This window comes from Spermophilus citellus (assembly GCF_964194105.1).
Source record: "Spermophilus citellus genome assembly, chromosome: 19".
Taxonomy (NCBI): Eukaryota; Metazoa; Chordata; class Mammalia; order Rodentia; family Sciuridae; genus Spermophilus; species Spermophilus citellus.
In genome coordinates, this window is record NC_138201.1 from 16458348 (window position 1) to 16476531 (window position 18184).

Genomic DNA, 18184 nt, shown 5'->3' on the forward strand with positions numbered 1-18184 from the left:
AAGGTGATGCCTCAGACTTCCAGGAAAAGTCCAGTTTTCCATTGGCTTCTGTTGACACCCGCAGGGTGAGGGTTCCTTGGCCTTGGGGCCTTGTGATACCTCTCTGACTGGGATGGGTGAGATGCCTCCCCTCCTACTTCTCTCATGCCCCCTTGGACACTACAGGGGTGGTGCAGGGCTTGTGACCATCTAATGGGGGCAAAAGACCCAACTCCCTACTATAGAAACATACCATAGCAGGTCATCTAATCACAACAGAGTGGGGCTACCAGTGTTCTGGGTGGCATTTGGCTAAAGTGCAACCATTATTATCTCAGTTTTTTCCTGTTTTGTGATCCTACACCTTTCCTGGTACTTCCCCTAGACATAGTAGGTTTTTGTTGGGTTTGTTTTGTGTGCATTGCTGAATTGTCAACTTCTCCAGTTCAAAGTTCCAGAAAAGCCAGACCAGGGAACTCATCATTGTGCCATTCTTTGGATCCCAAGGTTCATAGTTAGTCTGCCTCTGTCTCTCCCCTGTCAGAGTCGTTGTTTGTGTTAAATATAATGTTCATGGAACTTTCTGTCTTTCAGGTTTTTTAAAATTTATAATTTTGAGATGGGGTCTTGTTATGTTACTCAGGCTGATCTTGAACTCCTGGGTTCCCATGATCCTTCTGCCTCAGCCTTTTGAGTAGCTGGAACTACAGGTGTAAGTCACCTTGCCTGGCTTGTCCAGGGTTTTTGCTTGTACTCAGCAGAAGACTAGGGAAGAGTATATCCTCTCTATCTTGTAGGAAGCATAAATTTCCATATGTGTAAAAGTTCTTGGGAAGCCAGGGTTGGGAAGGATTGGCACAGGCTGTCCACTCCATGAGGACAGGAACTGTGCTTATATTTTAGGTATTATAATGTGCTCCTCATAAAATGTCAGAAAAGATATTATGAATGAACGGATGGATGAATAGAAGAATGAGCAAATGAATAAAAGAATGAACCACAACCAGACTGATCCACATTCACCTACACCTCTGAATATAAGGCATGCATGGCCCCAGAACCAGAGGAAGGCTGGAGCAACAAGTGGCGCCAAAGGGCCCCAGGTATGTGTGTTGGTGAGGGGCAGCAGTCAGATAGGAGGTTACTTGAACAAAGGATGCAGAACTTAAAGAAACTCCACTTACCCAGGAGCTCTTTACTGGAAACATCACATCTGCCTTTCTTTTTTGTTCTTCCAGATCCTTTATTTATTGCAACATCCTAAATAATTTATTTTTTAACAAAGAGTATATCCTGAGCAACTTTGGTCTTTGGAAGTGCCTTTCTCAAGACTTAATCTTCAGGGATTTGCAACAAAAAGAAAACATTATTCATCATGTCCTGAAATAATACTTGGATGAGTGCTGGGTCTGGAATTGTATTCTCTGTTGTATGTATTGTCTAATGTTCACAGGATGTTCACACTTGCGGTTCCATGAAATCTTTATTTTAAGTGTTTACTTATCTCTTTTTCTAGAAAAAAGGAGGATGGGAAGGGAAGGGGATGATGTGAAGGTCACTTAAAGGTCTTAGGTGGTTGTGCTATTAGGGCCTTTAAATGAGACTTGCTCTTCAAGCACTCTCAAGTATTTTTGTTTTAATCTGCGTGCTGGGAGGGAACCAAAAGTTATGCACATGCTAGACAAGTGCTCTACAACTCAACTACTTCCCTAGCCAACTCTTTGATCTCCTAGCACAAGGCACCAAGTTTATTTATTTATTTATTTATTTATTTATTAGATACCTTTATTTTATTTATTTATTTTTATGTGGTGCTGAGGATGGAGCCCAGTGCCTCACGTGTTCGAGGCAGGCGCTCTACCACTGAGCTACAGCCCCAACCCCAGGGCACCAAGTTTATAAGCTCTTAAGTATAAGTTTCCACATTGTTAGAAAATGGAAGGGGACATAATCATTTGATTTGTGAATGTGAGGTCACTAGCCCCATATGGACTAAATGAGACCCCAGCCTGCTGTTGGTGTGTAAAAACCCTGAAAATATTACTTTTCTTTTACTTCATTACTTTTTAAGTCTGGAGGGTGAGAGAGAACTGAACTGAGCTTTTAGTACTTCTTTTGATTGCCATTTAGTGGTAACTCTCCTTTAGCCCTGAATTTAAAAAAATTTAGTTGTAGATGGACAAAATGCCTTTGTTTTATTTGTTTATTTGTGGTGCTGAGGATCAAACCTATTACCTCACACATGCTAGCCTGAGTTACAGCCCCAGGCCTCCTGTCCTGAATTTTAAAAAATCCCAGCCACCAGAACATGGGTTCCCAACTTGCACATGGGTACAAGTTGGGAAAAGCAGAAAATCAAACAAGTCTTATTTTCTACTCTCTTAAACTGAATTATAGAATGAAAGGAGATCATATATGTTTGGGAGGGAATGTTTTAATGTAGCCAAGTCATTTTCCTTCTTCCACTTCTAATGAATAGCTTGGAAGAAGTTTTCTGCAACATCTCATTTCTTAACAAGAATGTGTGTGTGTGTGTGTGTGTGTGTATACACATATATATGTTGTTATTTTTTAAGTTTATTTTATGCAGTGTTGTGACTAGAACCCAAGGCCTCACACATGCTAGGCAAGTATTCTACCATTGAAGTATACCCTCAGCCCATGAGACTTACTGTATCTTAGTCTTAGTTCTAACTAAAGCTGCCCATTTGCCAAGCAACTAGTTTTTGCTTTCATCTGAATGACAGTGAGATCTTGGAACTGAACTTGTTTTCCAACACTGGTATAGAGAAGTAGATTTGAAATAGATAAATGGAGATCTGGAGCCCTGGGCAGCCTCTTTCTTGAGCCACTGAATGTTTTCTATAATAACTTGAGGTGTAGTTGACATAAATTCTAACTATTAAAAGCAAATAGCATTATATACATATACATATATTTTGGGGGGGTAGTCGGACACAATACATTTATTTATTTATTTATCTATATATCTATCTATTTATTTTTTATGTGGTGCTGAGGCTCAAACCCAGGGCCTCACACGTGCTAGGCAAGCACTGTACCACTGAACCACAACCCCAGCACCCCATTATTTTTTTTAAAACATCTTTTAGTTGTAGATGGACACCGTATCTTTAATTAATTAATTAATTAATTAATTAGTTAGTTTGTTTGTTTATTTTTATGTGCTGCTGAGGATTGAACCCAGTGCCTCACACGTGCCAGGCAAGTTCTCTACCACGGAGCCACAACCCCAGATCCCTAAATTTTATTCTTGTTAGTAAATTTACAGAGCTGTACAGTCATTATCAGAATCTAATTTTAGAACACTTACATCATTCTCCAAAGATCCTTTCATTTTCCTATCCCCACTTCCAGGCAACCACAAATCTTCTTTCTTTCCTGTATAGATTTGGCTATTCTGGACATTTCTCTCAGTACAATAAGACACTGTGTTCTTTTTTGTGCCCCTTTCTTTCATATAGCATAATGTTTCTATGTTTTAATATGTTTCAATACCCTGTTCTTTTTTTATTGACAAATGATACTACATTGTATGAACAGACCAACACATATTGATAATCCATTTATTAGTAGGTGAATTTAGGTTGTTTCCATTTTTGGCTAATTATGAATAATGCTATGAACACTTGGGTACAAATTTTCTGTAGACATGTTTTCAGTTCTTTTGGATATAAATAGGATCTATATATGGAATTGCTGGGTCATATGGTAACTATGTTTAACCATTTGAGGAACTACCAAACTATTTTACACAGTGGCCATACCAACTGACATTACCCTCAGCAGTGTATGAGGGCTCTGATTTCTCCACACCTTTACCAGCACTTGTTATTGTCCCTCTTTCTTAATTATAGTCACCCTAGTAGATAGAAAGTGGAATCTCATTGGGGTTTTGATTTGCATTTCTCTAATGATTAGTGATAGCATTTTCTCATGTGCTCATGAGTCGTTTAGTATCTTTGGTGAAATATCTATTCTAATCCTTTGCCCATTTTAAAAAATTGGATTATTGTCTTTTGTGATTTAGCTCAAGAGTTCTTTTTATGCAGTCATGCTTCATTTAATGATGAATATACATTCTGAGAAATACTTATCAGGCAATTTTGTTGTTATGTGATTATAATAGAGTTTACTTACGTAAACTGAAATGGCTTACTAGATTTGTAATCTTATGAGACCGTAATATTTGTGGTGCATCATTGAGCAAAAATCATTGTATAGTACATGACTATTCTGGATACTTCAGATATGTAATATATCAGATATATAGTACACAAATATTTTCTCCCATTCTGTAGCTTTTCACTTTCTCCTTGGTGCCTTTGAAGCACAAAGTCTCCCATCTTGATGAAGTTCAATTTAGTACCAGATCTAAAGAAGTCTTTGCCTAACTCAAGGTCACAAATGTTTTAGCTGTTACAATCAGGGCTGTCATCAATGGTGAGTTGATTTTATGTGAGATATGAAGGAAAGGTCTAAACTCATCTTTTTGCTTGCAGACACTGGTTGTTCCAATATATAAGTCATTATGCTTTGGCTGCTGCCTTCCCCCTTCTGTGACTTCAGTGTGCCCTTCCTGGGCTGCAGTCTCACCTGCCACAATCTTATTCCTTTGGTTCATTGGATCCACAGAGTGTCTTGAAGCCACCTAATTACAATTTTCCAGAAGAGAGAATTGGACAGTGTAGTCCATTCTAGATCAGGTGACAACCTCTGGTCCAATCACATGTGCCCAGGGGTGCCAGGCTGAGATGCAGTAACTCCTTTGGTTGACAGGACCTATCCCTAGGTGAGATGATGTCTCAGAGAAGGAGGCTTGTTGTAAGCTAGGCAAATTCCCTCAGAAGTGTATACTTGGGGGTCACTGTCGCAGATTCAGCTTTGTGAATCCCCTATGAACTATCTTTGATATTTCCAGCTATGGGTTTATAGGTCTTCTCCCCCAAACTTCTTTGGATTTCCCTATGAGCATTCAGATAAACATATGAAGCAATTGAATAGATGACAACATTACAAACTTAAATGACAACATGAAAAACTTTAAAATTTCATATAAAAATCCAGATTCTATCCTTTATTTTTAAAATAGGCAGATCTAGGCCTACTGCAGGTGGTGGCATCTGAGGGGCAGCAGTCCTCTGCAGATAAAGAATAGAGTCTGCAGGTTTTTCCAGTGTCACCACTCATGATCCCCTGTACATGGTCCCCTGTTCTCATTAGCTTTTATTTCTTGGCTCTGCAAAAGTTTGCATGTGTATGACCCCTTATATAAGTGCCATGTGTGCCATTGCCTGCTTATAATGTCATCTACCTCTCCAGTCTTACCCAGAGAGTGACTCAACCCAGCACTCTGCTAGATTCTGAGTCAGCCACATTCCTGCAGCATTGGGCTCTGAATGACATTTGCTATTTGCAGTCTGCTCTGTGTACCACAGAAGGTGGCATTGATAAGGCTGGATCTTTCATGGAAATTATGCTCTGGCCAGACTTATGAGAATATTCAGTAACTAGAGCACCCTCATGCATGGTGCCTTTTTCTTGGAATTAGAGCAAAGAAATTAATGTTCTGACTGATTTCACTAGAATAACCATCTATGCAAATTAAGAAGATGGTAGAGCAGCTTGCTTGGAATGGGGAGTGGTGGTGAGTTGGTTTAGAATGTACAAAGAAGGAATCCCAAATGCTTACTTTTTATTTAAGAAAATAAAATATGTACAAGGCATGTAGAAAGCATTAATTTTTTACTTGAAGTTATTATTTTGTTTTTGTTTTTTAAATAGGAATGCAGTTAGGTTTTTCCCTGCTATCAAACTAATACAATCTCATCATTGAAATCTTAGGAAATACCTAAGATAATAAATGCCATCCATTACCCAGAAAAAACTACCACTAACATAACATAGATTCACCCTAAGTCTGAGCTCATGGGTTAATAGCAACGGCATCATCCTGTATGAAATATGTCTTTTATGAATTTTATTTCATCATAAGCATTTTCTCATATCATTACCAATCCTCCAAAGATGAGATGATTAATGGCAGCACAGTGTTCTATTCTGTAGGTAACCTATTGTGTGAATCCATTTTCTGTTACCACAACAAAATACCTGAGGCAGGCTAACTGTATAAAGAAAAGAGATTATTTAACTCACAATTTGGGAGGCTGAAAGTCCAGAATCAGGCAGTCCTGTTGCTTTGGCCTTTGGTGAGGGCCTAACAGTGAATAGCATCATGGTGGGAGCAGGATCAATAAGGAAAGGTCACCTGACAGCACGAGAGAGAGCTTTTGTGGCAACTTGCTTTCTCAGGATTTCAGGAATCCCACAGAACTACCTTAATTGCTTCTAAGGGCACATCCCCAATAACCCAACTTTCTCCCAGGAGGCCCTACCTCTTAGAGGCTCCACCACTTCCCAATGGCCTCATAGACTGGCAACAAAGACTTATTAACACACGGGCTTTTGGAGGAAACTCATCTTACCACAGCTTTGGACATGGCGTCTCACTTCAGAATCAGAAATAATGGACACACTCCATGTCCTAGAGTGGCTGCTCCCTGTTTAGCTGAGGAAGAATCACCTGAAGAAAGAAGAATAATGCCACAGGAGAGTTAATAGAAAAGGGGGATATAAGGGGGAGTGTTACACATATTGTGGGGAGACAGGAAGAGGAGGAATTAGGAGCTTCAAGGCAAAAGGGTGTACCAGACATGGGCGGAAGAACCGGCCTAGGCACCGAGGGGTCAGAGTGCTCACTAACACTTTAGCCCTAACATATGTTTCCCAAACTTATCATTTTGTGCTTCAGGTACTGTCAGTGAATTTCTCCCAGTTCTTCAACTTTGGCTCCATGCTTCATTCTTTCTATATCTTGGCCTCAAGTAGCTCTTCCTTCCTCCTGGTTAACGTCTACTCATCCAGCTCACATATAACTTCTCCTGTGTCCTTCCTTACATGGCTTTCCACCCTGGGAGAGTCAGTTGCTCCTTCTTCTCTCCTGCCACCTACTGTGATCTTACTTCAGTCATCACACTTGTTCTAGATTCATTCTAGACTTCTTTATTGTTTTCGATTCTGTCTCTCTTGTGTCTTTTTTTCTCATGCTAATTTATAATTCCTTAAGGTCAGGAGCACTGTATCAGTTAGCATTTGGTTTGACTGTGTTTGATGGGAAAATCCAAGTAACAGTGGCTTTAGTGAGATAGACTTAAGGTTCAGAAGTGGGCAGTCCCATGTTGCTGCTTTCCCTTCCTCATTTTGTGTCTGTTCCGTATGGTCCCAAGATGAATGCTTAAACTCTATTCATCATATCTGCATCCCAGCCAGCTGGAACACTGAAGAGCCAAAGTACAGCACACACCTGCCCTTCAGAGTAGGAACTTGAAACTACACTTCCATTTATATTCCATTGGAAGTTAGTCTCCTGTTTACACCCAGCTACAGAGGAAATTGGAAAATATCTCTAGTCTAAAAAAGCAGTATTCTATTCCTAAATACCAAATGAGTCTATAAATAGCTTCTGCCATAGTGGAAAACAGGGAGAGATCAAGGATGATTCCTTTTAGCCTGACTGGGCCAGAAATGGAAGAAAACACAATAGTTGGAATAATTGAGCCCCTCTGTATGTGAGACACTGTATGAGGTGCTTTGGGTACTATATCTAAAACCAACATCTGCAGTTTTTACTTAAGTAAATAATTGCCTTTGAGAAAGATGAAAAATTTCTAATCTGGAATCAGATCAAAGCTACCTCTTCTTGCATGCTTCCCATGATGGAGAACTCGCAGTTTCTTTGCATTGTTGATTGCATTGGTTTTTAGAAAGTCCTCCATTGCTTTTAGCTGAAAACCATATTCCTGGGCTGGCAACGGAGTGTAGTAGTTCTAGGCACAAATTCTTCAGTTAGATCAATGGCCTGTCCTCCAGAAAATATCTGGCAGTGTCACATATTTAGTCATCATGTCTGGAGGGGGCGGCCACTAGGGATGCTGCAGAAAAGACAATGTCTACGGCAACAGACAGTGACTGTGTGAGTGTTTAATAATTGGTGTATGAGGAGCACTCAGGTTTTGGCTTCTTTTTTTCTTTTTTTAATTGGTTGTTCAAAACATGACACATCATCTTCCATACATTTGATTCAAGTGGATTATGAACTCCCATTTTTTACCCCAAATACAAGTTGCAGAATCACATTGGTTACACATCCACATTTTTACATAATGCCCTATTAGTAATTGTTGTATTCTGCTACCTTTCCTATCCCCTACTATCCCTCCTCCCCTTCCCTCTCATTTTCCCTCTCTACCCCATCTGCTGTTGTTTAATTCTCTCCCTTGTTTTTTTCCCCTTTCCCCTCACAAACTCTTATATGTAATTTTGTGTAACAATGAGGGTCTCCTTCCATTTCCATACAGTTTCCCTTCTCTCTCCCTTTCTCCCACCCCACTCATCTCTGTTTAATGTTAATCTTTTCATCATGCTCTTCTTCCCTGTTCTGATCTTAGTTGCTCTCTTTATGTCAAAGAAGACATTTGGCATTTGTTTTTTAAGGATTGGCTAGCTTCACTTAGCATTATATGCTCTAATGCCATCCATTTCCCTGCAAAATCCATAATTTTGTCGTTTTTAGTGCTGCGTAATACTCCATTGTGTATAAATGCCACAGTTTTTTAATCCATTCATCTATTGAAGGGCATCTAGGTTGATTCCAAAGTCTAGCTATTGTGAATTGTGCTGCTATGATCATTGATATGGCAGTATCCCTATAGTATGCTCTTTTAAGGTCCTCAGGGAATAGACCGAGAAGGGCGATAGCTGGGTCAAATGGTGGTTCCATTCCCAGCTTTCCTAGGAATCTCCATACTGCTTTCCATATTGGCCGCACCAATTTGCAGTCCCACCAGCAATGTACAAGTGTACCCTTTTCCCCACATCCTCGCCAGCACTTATTGTTGCTTGACTTCATAATGGCTGCCAATCTTACTGGAGTGAGATAGGTTTTGGCTTCTTACTGTCTTACTTTCTGAGCTTACATCTGCTTCCTGGGTGTAAAAGGAATGTTGACTGCCTGTTTATTTGCTGGCATGTGGATGTGATTGGATTAGAGTGTTTGTAGTCACTCTAGTAAAAGGCCCCACTCCAGCTAATGGGTTTGGTCTGCAGCCATTGCCTTAATTAAAAATAAATGATTTGCTTGTACACTCAAGTCTCTTAGAGAAGGGTGCATCTTTGCTTTTTACCTAATAGTCTTTGCTTTGCAGAACTTTCCCACTGTGCCATCTCAGCCGATCTTCCCAATGACCCAGTGCTACAGACAGCCTCAAGGTGTCTTCTTGCCATCCCAAAATATCCTTGTCCCAAGTGCCTCTGCCAGCATCCATTCTCTTGGCCCAGAGCACCCCCTCTTGCCTGCATCTTCTGCATTCTGGCTTTTACCTCATAGGGGATGTCCTAGATCCAGCTGGTATCTCCTGCGCCATGTAAGACCAAATAAGGATCTGTATGCCCATATATCTCCCACCCTCTTTGCTAGAGCCCCTGGATTTCTTTTTATAATGTGTACAGGGAAAACCATTCATGTGTTTGCTTTTCAATGTGGAGATGCCCAAGGGATGGATAAGTGCCTTACTTAATCATCTCACTGATTGGAGCCTGTTCAGACTGGCATGAGAGGCACAGTGCAGGGCTGGCTTCCTGGGCCCAGCGTACACAGGGCCTTCAGCCTGGTGGAATGCTGTGCTGTCACCATCTTCAAATTCTTAACCACTTAAACATTTTTTATTTGGGGGTTGGGGTTATGGCTCAGTGGTAGAACACTTGCCTGGCACACTTCAAGGCCCTGGGATTTGTCCTCAGCACTGCAAAAAAAAAATAAAAAGTTGATTTGTTGTTGTTTTTTTTTCCATTTTTGACTGGGCTTGGAAATTAGGTAGCTGGTCTTGTGTGGGACATTAAGTAGATGATGATTTCTACTGACCATAAAAGGAAAATCCCTTTCCACAGGCCCCTGGTGCTGCCCTCCCTGTGTGTTTGTAGTCTTAGTGCCTGGGTCCCATTGGTCCTCAAGGCTTCTCCTTCCTTGGAACTGTCCTACCATTCCTCAGATCGCTCTCTAAGGCTTCACCTACTTCCCTGGAACTCCCCCCAGCATTTTTCAGGCTGAGTGACACATCTCTTTGCTGCTCTCTCTTGTGTGCTTGGGTTTTTCTAGGCTCAGTGCCTGGGTCACATTACTCCCAAAGGCTTTTCCTCTTCCTCAGAACTGGTTCTGCATTCCTTAGTCCAAGCACTGGGAGTACCATTGGTACTGCAGTGGCCTTCCAAGTCCTGAAACTTTTGAAGACAAAAGTGGATTTTCTTCCTCCCAAAGCAGATCATGGAGCTAAAAGAAATCTTTCACCAGAAAAGATTTGTTGAATGAGTAAGCTCCTAGCAGAGATCCTTAAGAGCATTCTTGTCTCTCATTCAGTAATTCATTCTTTTTCTTTTTGCAGTGCTGGGAATGGAACCCAGGGCCTCTCACTTCCACCGAGCTACAACACACCCAGCTTCACATTTTCCTTTTTTTGTTTGTTTGTTTTTTTTGTTTTTGTTTTTTGGTACTGGGGGCTGAACCCAGTGTTGCTTTACCACTGAACTACAAGCCCAGCAGCCCTTTCTATTTATTTTTGCTTTGAGACATGGTCCTGCAAAGTTGTCCAAGCTGGTTTTGAACTTGGGCTTCTCCTACTTCATCCTTCAGAGTAGCTGGGACTACTGCTCACCACTGTACATAGAAGTCTTTTTTTTTTTAAATCAAAAATGAAAAATATAGATTTTTTTTTAACAAAGACAAACCATTGTCTGTCAAATTAATTATTACATGATAGTTTTCACAGAATTTTAAACGAGTAGTGCCCCTTTGTGTGTCCAGCACTAGGGCAAAGACAATTGAAAATCTTTGGAAAGAAGGGAGAACAGAGCTGCCTTGAGAATGCCTCCAGTACAGGATTATTTTAGGGAGCTACTTCCTGCTTTCTTCTCACCCAAACAATAAAAAATAAGTTCCTTCCTTCCTTCCTTCATTAGCCTCCTTTCTGCCTTTTGAAGGAGGCTGTGACAACTGCAGTGGATTTTGACTTAGTCAGGGCTGAAGATGAAGCAGCTGCAGTGAATTTGGCACTGGATGTAGGGATGAAGAAAGATATATGCTGCTGCTATAGGTTTGGGGCTTGTCTTCATAGAGGTGATGACCAAAACATAAGGAAGTAAGTGGAGAAGATCTCTGAGGCAGTAGAGTGACAGCGACAGGGCCCGACTTGGTGACGCACAAAGAAATGGTATTGAAGTCAGAGAAGCAGGGAGTGTTCTGATTGCAGGTGACTGTGCAGAGCTGGAGGGGAACATGGAAACCCACCTCAAGAGAGGCTCTAAAGAGGAGAAAAGCTCTTGGAGATCTTCCAAAGCTTTTTCAATGAAATATCTTGAAAAGGTTCTTGCACAAGGATCAGATGCCTTGGAGTCCTGATTTTTGTTTGGAATATGATGTGGATTTTGCTGGGCATGATAGGGTGTACATCTGTGATCCTGGCAACTTGGGAGCTGAGTCAGTATGATTGCAAGTTTTAGGGCCAGCCTCAGCAACTTAGCAAGGCCTTACTTCAAAGTAAAATAAAAAGGCTGGGGATGTATCTTAGTGGTAGAGGCCCCTGGGTTCAATCCTTAGTGACACACACATATACCAAAAAACCAAAACCAAAACCAAAAAAACCAAGTGCTTTGGGTTTAGCCTTCTGCTTGAGAACTTATGAATTTTTCTGATTGTAAAAATAATTTGATTTCTGCTAAATTATTCAGAGAAATCTGCCCTCTTTGTTAGTGTGCCTCAGTGTTCTTAAAATCATACTACTTATTGAATATTTAAATCTAACAACAACTCTTTCTATAAGTCTTAACACCTCCCTTCCCTTCCACTTCTTTTAGTTTGGGTCCTGAGTATTCCCCAAGGGTCTGTTTGTTGAAGGCGTGGTCACCAGGGTGGCACTATTGGGAGGTGGTGGAACCTGTAAGAGGCGGGGGCTACTACTGGGAGGTCTTCAGGTCATGGGGCCTGTCATTTAAGAGGATTATGGAACCTCAGGCCTGTTCTATCTCTTTCACTTCCTGGCCATGAGGTGGGCACTTTATTCTGCCATTTGCTCCCCACTGTTTTCATCCAGCATTCCTACCAGAAGCTTAAAAATAATGGGCCTGCCTCATCCTGGACTGTAACTTACAAAACCATGAGCAAAATAAACCTTTCTTTCTTCATAAATTGATTATTTCCAGTATTTGTTATAGTTATTGAAAGCTGACAAACAGCAAAGGATCAACAATAACAGAGGATACAGCCTGCTTTCTGTGTTGCCTTCACTTGCAAAGGTTTTGTTACATAGTTATTACTTGACACAGTTAGTGTAATAACAAAAATATTTTTTATTTATCAAATAAAAAGTAAATTAGCAGATACGCTTTTCAAATACCATAATCCTCTTCCCATTTCTCCTATTTTAAGTTAATTTTTGCATTGCTGGGGATGGAAATCCAGGGCTTTGCACACAGTAAGCACCTGCTGTACCACTGATGTACATCTTTAGCCTGAGAACCTTTGTTCTTAGGGATATGCTAGATTTGTTTCATGATTTCTATACCTTTGTTACATCCCCTTGACCTGCCTGCCCCCATATAAGGGATGCTTTCAGCTGCTAATAAAAATCCCCCTTGACAGTGACTTCAGTAAAAACAGGCATTTCATTTTTTCCCATGCTAACAAGTCTGGAGGGAGGAGATTCCAGGGTTGATTTAACAGTTCAGTGATAAGAGGTTTTCTTCGTATTTCCCTGATGATCCCACAATGACTGCCATAGCTACAAACATCACTACCTCACTTCCTTTCAGGAAGAATGGGACATGTGGGAGAGAATGCTTTTTCTTGTTTTGCTCCTTTGCAGAGATGAAGAACTCTCTCTGGACTCCACCTCTATTTCCTTGGCCACATTTGTGTCTTATGGCCACTCCTAGATCAACCACTTCCAAAGAAAAACTAGATTTCTATATTCAGCTTAGACCAATTAGGATGGATTCCACTTTCCCAGAATATGTGCAAAATGAGACTTTCATAAATTACTTACCTATTTTGTTTAGGCTAAACTCCCTCACTAGAACATGACTTAATGAGAGTGAATATTTTTTTGTCTTATTTAATTCACTGCCATGTCCCCAACACCTAGAGTAATGCCAGGAATTCAATAAAAAGTCATTTAATAAATGAGGAAGAAATGAGGTAGGTCACCAGCAGTGTCACTACCCACGACAGCATACAATCTAGTTGATGAACACAGTTGACTACCGATCGATCACCAAATCTCTGACCTTGATCCTTATCTTTTCTCCCAGGGGGTGAGCCATAGCTGGAGACTGCCCTTGTGCCGATGACCTTTCCCAATTCCTCCTGTGTCTTAGAAGACAAGATGTGTGAGGGAAACAAGACCACCATGGCCAGCCCCCAGTTAATGCCCCTGGTTGTGGTCCTGAGCAGCATATCCCTGGTCACAGTGGCACTCAACCTGCTGGTGCTGTATGCTGTACGGAGTGAGCGGAAGCTGCACACTGTGGGAAACCTGTACATCGTGAGCCTCTCTGTGGCAGACCTGATTGTGGGCGCCGTGGTTATGCCCATGAACATCCTGTACCTCGCCATGACTGAGTGGTCCCTGGGTCGCCCTCTCTGCCTCTTTTGGCTTTCCATGGACTATGTGGCTAGCACGGCATCCATTTTCAGTGTCTTCATTTTATGCATTGATCGGTACCGCTCTGTTCAGCAGCCCCTCAGGTACCTGAAGTATCGCACCAAGACCCGAGCATCAGCCACCATCTTGGGAGCCTGGTTTCTTTCCTTTCTATGGGTCATTCCTATCCTAGGTTGGCATCACTTCATGTCCCACACCTCGAGGCGCCGGGACAACAAGTGTGAGACAGACTTTTACGATGTCACCTGGTTCAAGATCATGACTGCCATCATCAACTTCTATCTGCCCACATTACTCATGCTCTGGTTCTATTTCAAGATCTACAAGGCTGTGCGACGACACTGTCAGCACCGGGAGCTCACCAATGGATCCCTTCCTACTTTCTCAGAAATTAAACAGAAGCCAGAGAATTCCAAGGTGGGCCCCAAAAAATCAGAGAAGGAGTCTCCCTGGGAGGCTCTGAAAAGGGAGTTGAAAGATGCCAGTGGTGGACCTATTTTTAAGCCATCATCCCAGGACACCAAGGAGAAGAAATCTCCAGATTCCTTGAGCCAAGAGGAGGATGGAGAAGCAGCCAAACTCCCCTGCTTTCCACTTGACCTTGTGGAGACACAGACTGCGGCAAAGGGAGATGGCAGGGGCTGTGAAGCTGTGGACAAGAGCCAGAGCCAGCTCAAGACAGAGGGACAAAGCCTAAACACCCGTCGGGTCAGTGAAATATCAGTGGATCACACGTTAGTCGAGAGCCAGTCCATTGGCCGCATGACAGACTCAGATACCAGCACAGAACCAGCACTGGGCAGAGACAAATTGAGAAGTGGGTCCAACCCAGGCCTGGACTACATCAAGTTCACGTGGAAGAGGCTTCGCTCCCATTCAAGACAGTACATTTCTGGTTTGCACATGAACCGGGAACGGAAAGCTGCCAAACAGTTGGGTTTCATCATGGCAGCCTTCATCCTTTGCTGGATTCCCTACTTCATCTTCTTCATGGTCATTGCCTTCTGCAAGAGCTGCTGCAATGAACACGTGCACATGTTCACCATCTGGCTGGGCTATATCAACTCCACTCTGAACCCCCTCATCTATCCCTTGTGCAATGAGAACTTCAAGAAGACATTCAAGAAAATTCTGCATATTCGCTCCTAAGGGAGGCACTGAAAGGTTTTGACAAAATGATACTTGATGTCCAAGAAGGAGGTGGAGGAGAAAAGCCTGGCATTGCCACGCACCTGAGCTTTCTGGAAAGGAGTTGAAAGCCAGTCTTAGGGGCTGCATTGTGTGGAAAAGTTCTCAGGTACTGTGGGAAGAACGGCAGTGGTCGTGGTCAGTGCAAAGATTGGAGTAGAAAGCAGAATATTTGTAAGAGAACAAGACCTGGGTGGAGCTGTCCTGCTCTCATGGGGGAAAAGTGGGAGCCTCTGACTCTTACTGTAATTTGAGTTTTCAGACTGGAATTAATTGGCAACTGAAGGGACACTGGATAGAGATCCACTGGAGAGTTGGGACTCTTACTACAACAGAGCTAGATATCTGTGCAAAGACATGCAAATAGCTGTTGCCCCCTTTCAGGGGTCACCTGGAGAGAGGCATGACAGTGGTTTCCCTGTGGCTGCCACTTCTCAGAACACTTCTCTTCTGAGCCCCTTCTACAGTTTTCTCTAGAACCAAGGTCTGATCCATGCCGAAGATTCTGCCTTACTCTTTATCACTCATGCATGTCTTAGAGTTGATAGGAAGTTATGCAGCTTTCCTGTCCATTGTTTTCAACCCAAGATTCCTTTTGGCTCTTAAAAACATGGTGACAAAATGCTGCCCTCAAAAGAAAGAGAAAGGAAATGTTCTCAAGTGTGTATTAAAAGCAAAACAAAAGAGTAGGAGCAAGAAAGCCATACTACTTTAGGGATGGACCAGGATTACCTCATGGAAGTCCCATGATACCACAACAGAAGGGGGCCTTATAGGTTCCAGTTCTCAGAGGAGCAAATGAGGTGAAATGAGGTGCCTAAGTCCACATAGCTAGTTATATTAGAAAGTTAGAATGAAAAACCCTGGGGGGTTCCAGTTCATTGTAACACATTTTTTTCTAAAAAGCAAAAATGCATCCTGTTAAGTACACACACAGTATTCCCAAGAGTGGTGACAATTTCCAAAATAATATGTTAAGAAGAAGAACAGCTGACATGGAACACATCTGTGGCTGCAGATGACCCTTTGAAGGGACTGTGCATTTTTTCTCTGTGAGTCCAAAAGTTATCATGTTCTTTTATACTTACATGTATTAACTAAAAATTAGCAAAGGTGTGAGAACATACAGTGAGTTATATTTGATGTTTATGTTGCAGTCTGGTTGTGATTTATGTTTTAAAACTTAATGTTAAAGTTTAATATGTGTAACAAATAGGGATGCCTGTGTCTTGTGTTCCTGTTTGCATGATCCATTAAAATGAAATATTTTTACCTACCTAAATATGATGTTTGAAAGGATACTGTTATGTGACTGATACTGTTATTTATTCCTACCTTTATAAGTATGTTGAACTGAGAAAATGTATTGAAATGTACTGTGGAATGTTATAAGACTTGCTAGGGGGTTTCTGGTCAACATTTGTGAATGTCTTTCAAAAAGGACTTATATTTTATAAAAAGCTTCATTCTCATTCTACTTTGCATCCTGGAATGTTCTTCTTGCTCAGATCGTGGGAGCTTCAGAGACTTTGTTCCTGGTTTCAGAAGCTGCAGCAGGTCCACTTCCAGCTTATATATCGCTTGCCAGAAGACTCATGAGAGAGACAGATGAGATTGCCCCCCAAGGCCCTCTGGAGCAGAGAACACATAAAAGGAACACTCCACATAGATAAGAGGCTAAGTGAGGAACAATCCAGACAGCTAGTCGAAAGACATGCTGAGGAGCTTTGATTTTGGGTCAAAGAGACCTGGATTTGAGTCTGAAAAGAACAAAAAAGGGTCAATAAATACATATGGGAAGAATCAAGAGAAACAGTTTCCATGCATTATTATTTGCAGTGTCTCTGGTGCTTGCATAGTGTTGGTATACATAGGACATTCATATAAATTTTAAAAACACCTTGAGCACATGCCAGGTGCCAGACTTTGTGCTTTACTGCACCTTTTACAATATCCTCCTGAGTAAGGTTTCCTTGTTACATGCAAAGGGAAACCTAAGTCCTTTCTACTTCTGTCTGAACATTGAATCAGTTTTTAAACTCATGAAAGGCATTGGACTAGGGCACAGAGATAACTCAGTCCAAACCTGTTAGGAAAGAATCAATGGCTGAAGGATTGCACATGAAACCAGACTTTCTGCCTTAAATATTAAAATAAATACCTCCTAGGAAAAAGTTGTTACAGAGAACAACTTTTGTTGATTGTTACTGACAATCTTGCAAATTCAGAAACTCATTTCTGATTCTTTTCATGGACTTGAGCATGATCAACTTTAAGACAATTCTTTGACCAATTAGTCAAATTTATACTTTACCAAACATTGGCTACTTAAACAATATATATTTTATGTATTAGTCTGTTTTTCTTTACTATAACATAATACCTGAGACAGGCTACTTTATAAATGAAATATTTTTATGCTGACTCATAAACCTCTGGAGATGCAAGATCCAAACAACATGGCATGAATTCTGGTGTAGATCTCCCTTGGCTGCATCACATTATGGTGGGTGAAAAGGAGAAACACAGAGTGAGGAAATTCCCTCTAGGATGCTACCATTGACCTCTGTTATGGTTTTTACTGTCTAGGAATGTCAGTTTAGAAATTAAAAACTTGGGGTAAAGAGTCATCTGATGTCCACTACTCCAAACAGTTTTGTTGGGTGGCTAAGACTGGTGTGGCATATGTAGTTACAAAATGGCTGGAGATAGTTCCCAGAGAAGTGGGAATCACTGTATCTTGGACAGAAACTCCATAATGTGGGTATCATAAGAAAGAACTCAAAGCCCAGCAGGGAAACAAACTTAACAAAGAACTAGCTTCAACCCAGGCTTATGTGTGCTCAATTACACAAAGGCTAGAAGGAAGGTATCAACTACATTTTCTGATAGTGTTATACTCGGGGCAGAGGCCTGGCACAAAGCTGAGGTAATCATGGAGACCCCCTCTTCACCCTGATTCTTGCCATCGTGCCAGAAATACTTCAGACATGTTGCTCAGAGTAACAAACATGAGTTTATTAGAAGGAATATGATAAAGGAAAAAAGGACACTCTCAAGGGACAGAGTAGGTCCTCTTAGGAGAAGGGCAGTATGCTTCTCCTAGCCTCCAGTTTTATTGGGGGTCCCATGGAAATTTCCAGAGATTCCCACCTAGGTTCACCTCTTGATCACCACCTCCAACACCTCTTTACTTTTGACAGCAGACTGACATGAGATTCTCAAGT

General features: G+C 41.4%; 1 protein-coding gene across 4 annotated transcripts in view; it reads left to right on the top strand.

The window, feature by feature from the left end:
* The window catches only part of HRH1 (histamine receptor H1), a 95870-nt gene extending 79111 nt beyond the window's left edge, over window positions 1-16759 (top strand). For 3 of the 4 annotated variants that reach the window (XM_081276139.1, XM_081276137.1, XM_081276136.1), the window contains one exon: window positions 13417-16759. In XM_081276139.1, the coding sequence (XP_081132265.1) occupies window positions 13452-14918 (1467 nt within the window). In that variant the 5' untranslated portion in view covers window positions 13417-13451 and the 3' untranslated portion in view covers window positions 14919-16759. Of the gene's footprint in view, window positions 1-622; window positions 692-882; window positions 1083-13416 lie in introns of all 4 variants that reach the window. The other variant, XM_081276138.1, reaches the window with a different exon arrangement.
* Window positions 16760-18184: the final 1425 nt, after the last annotated feature.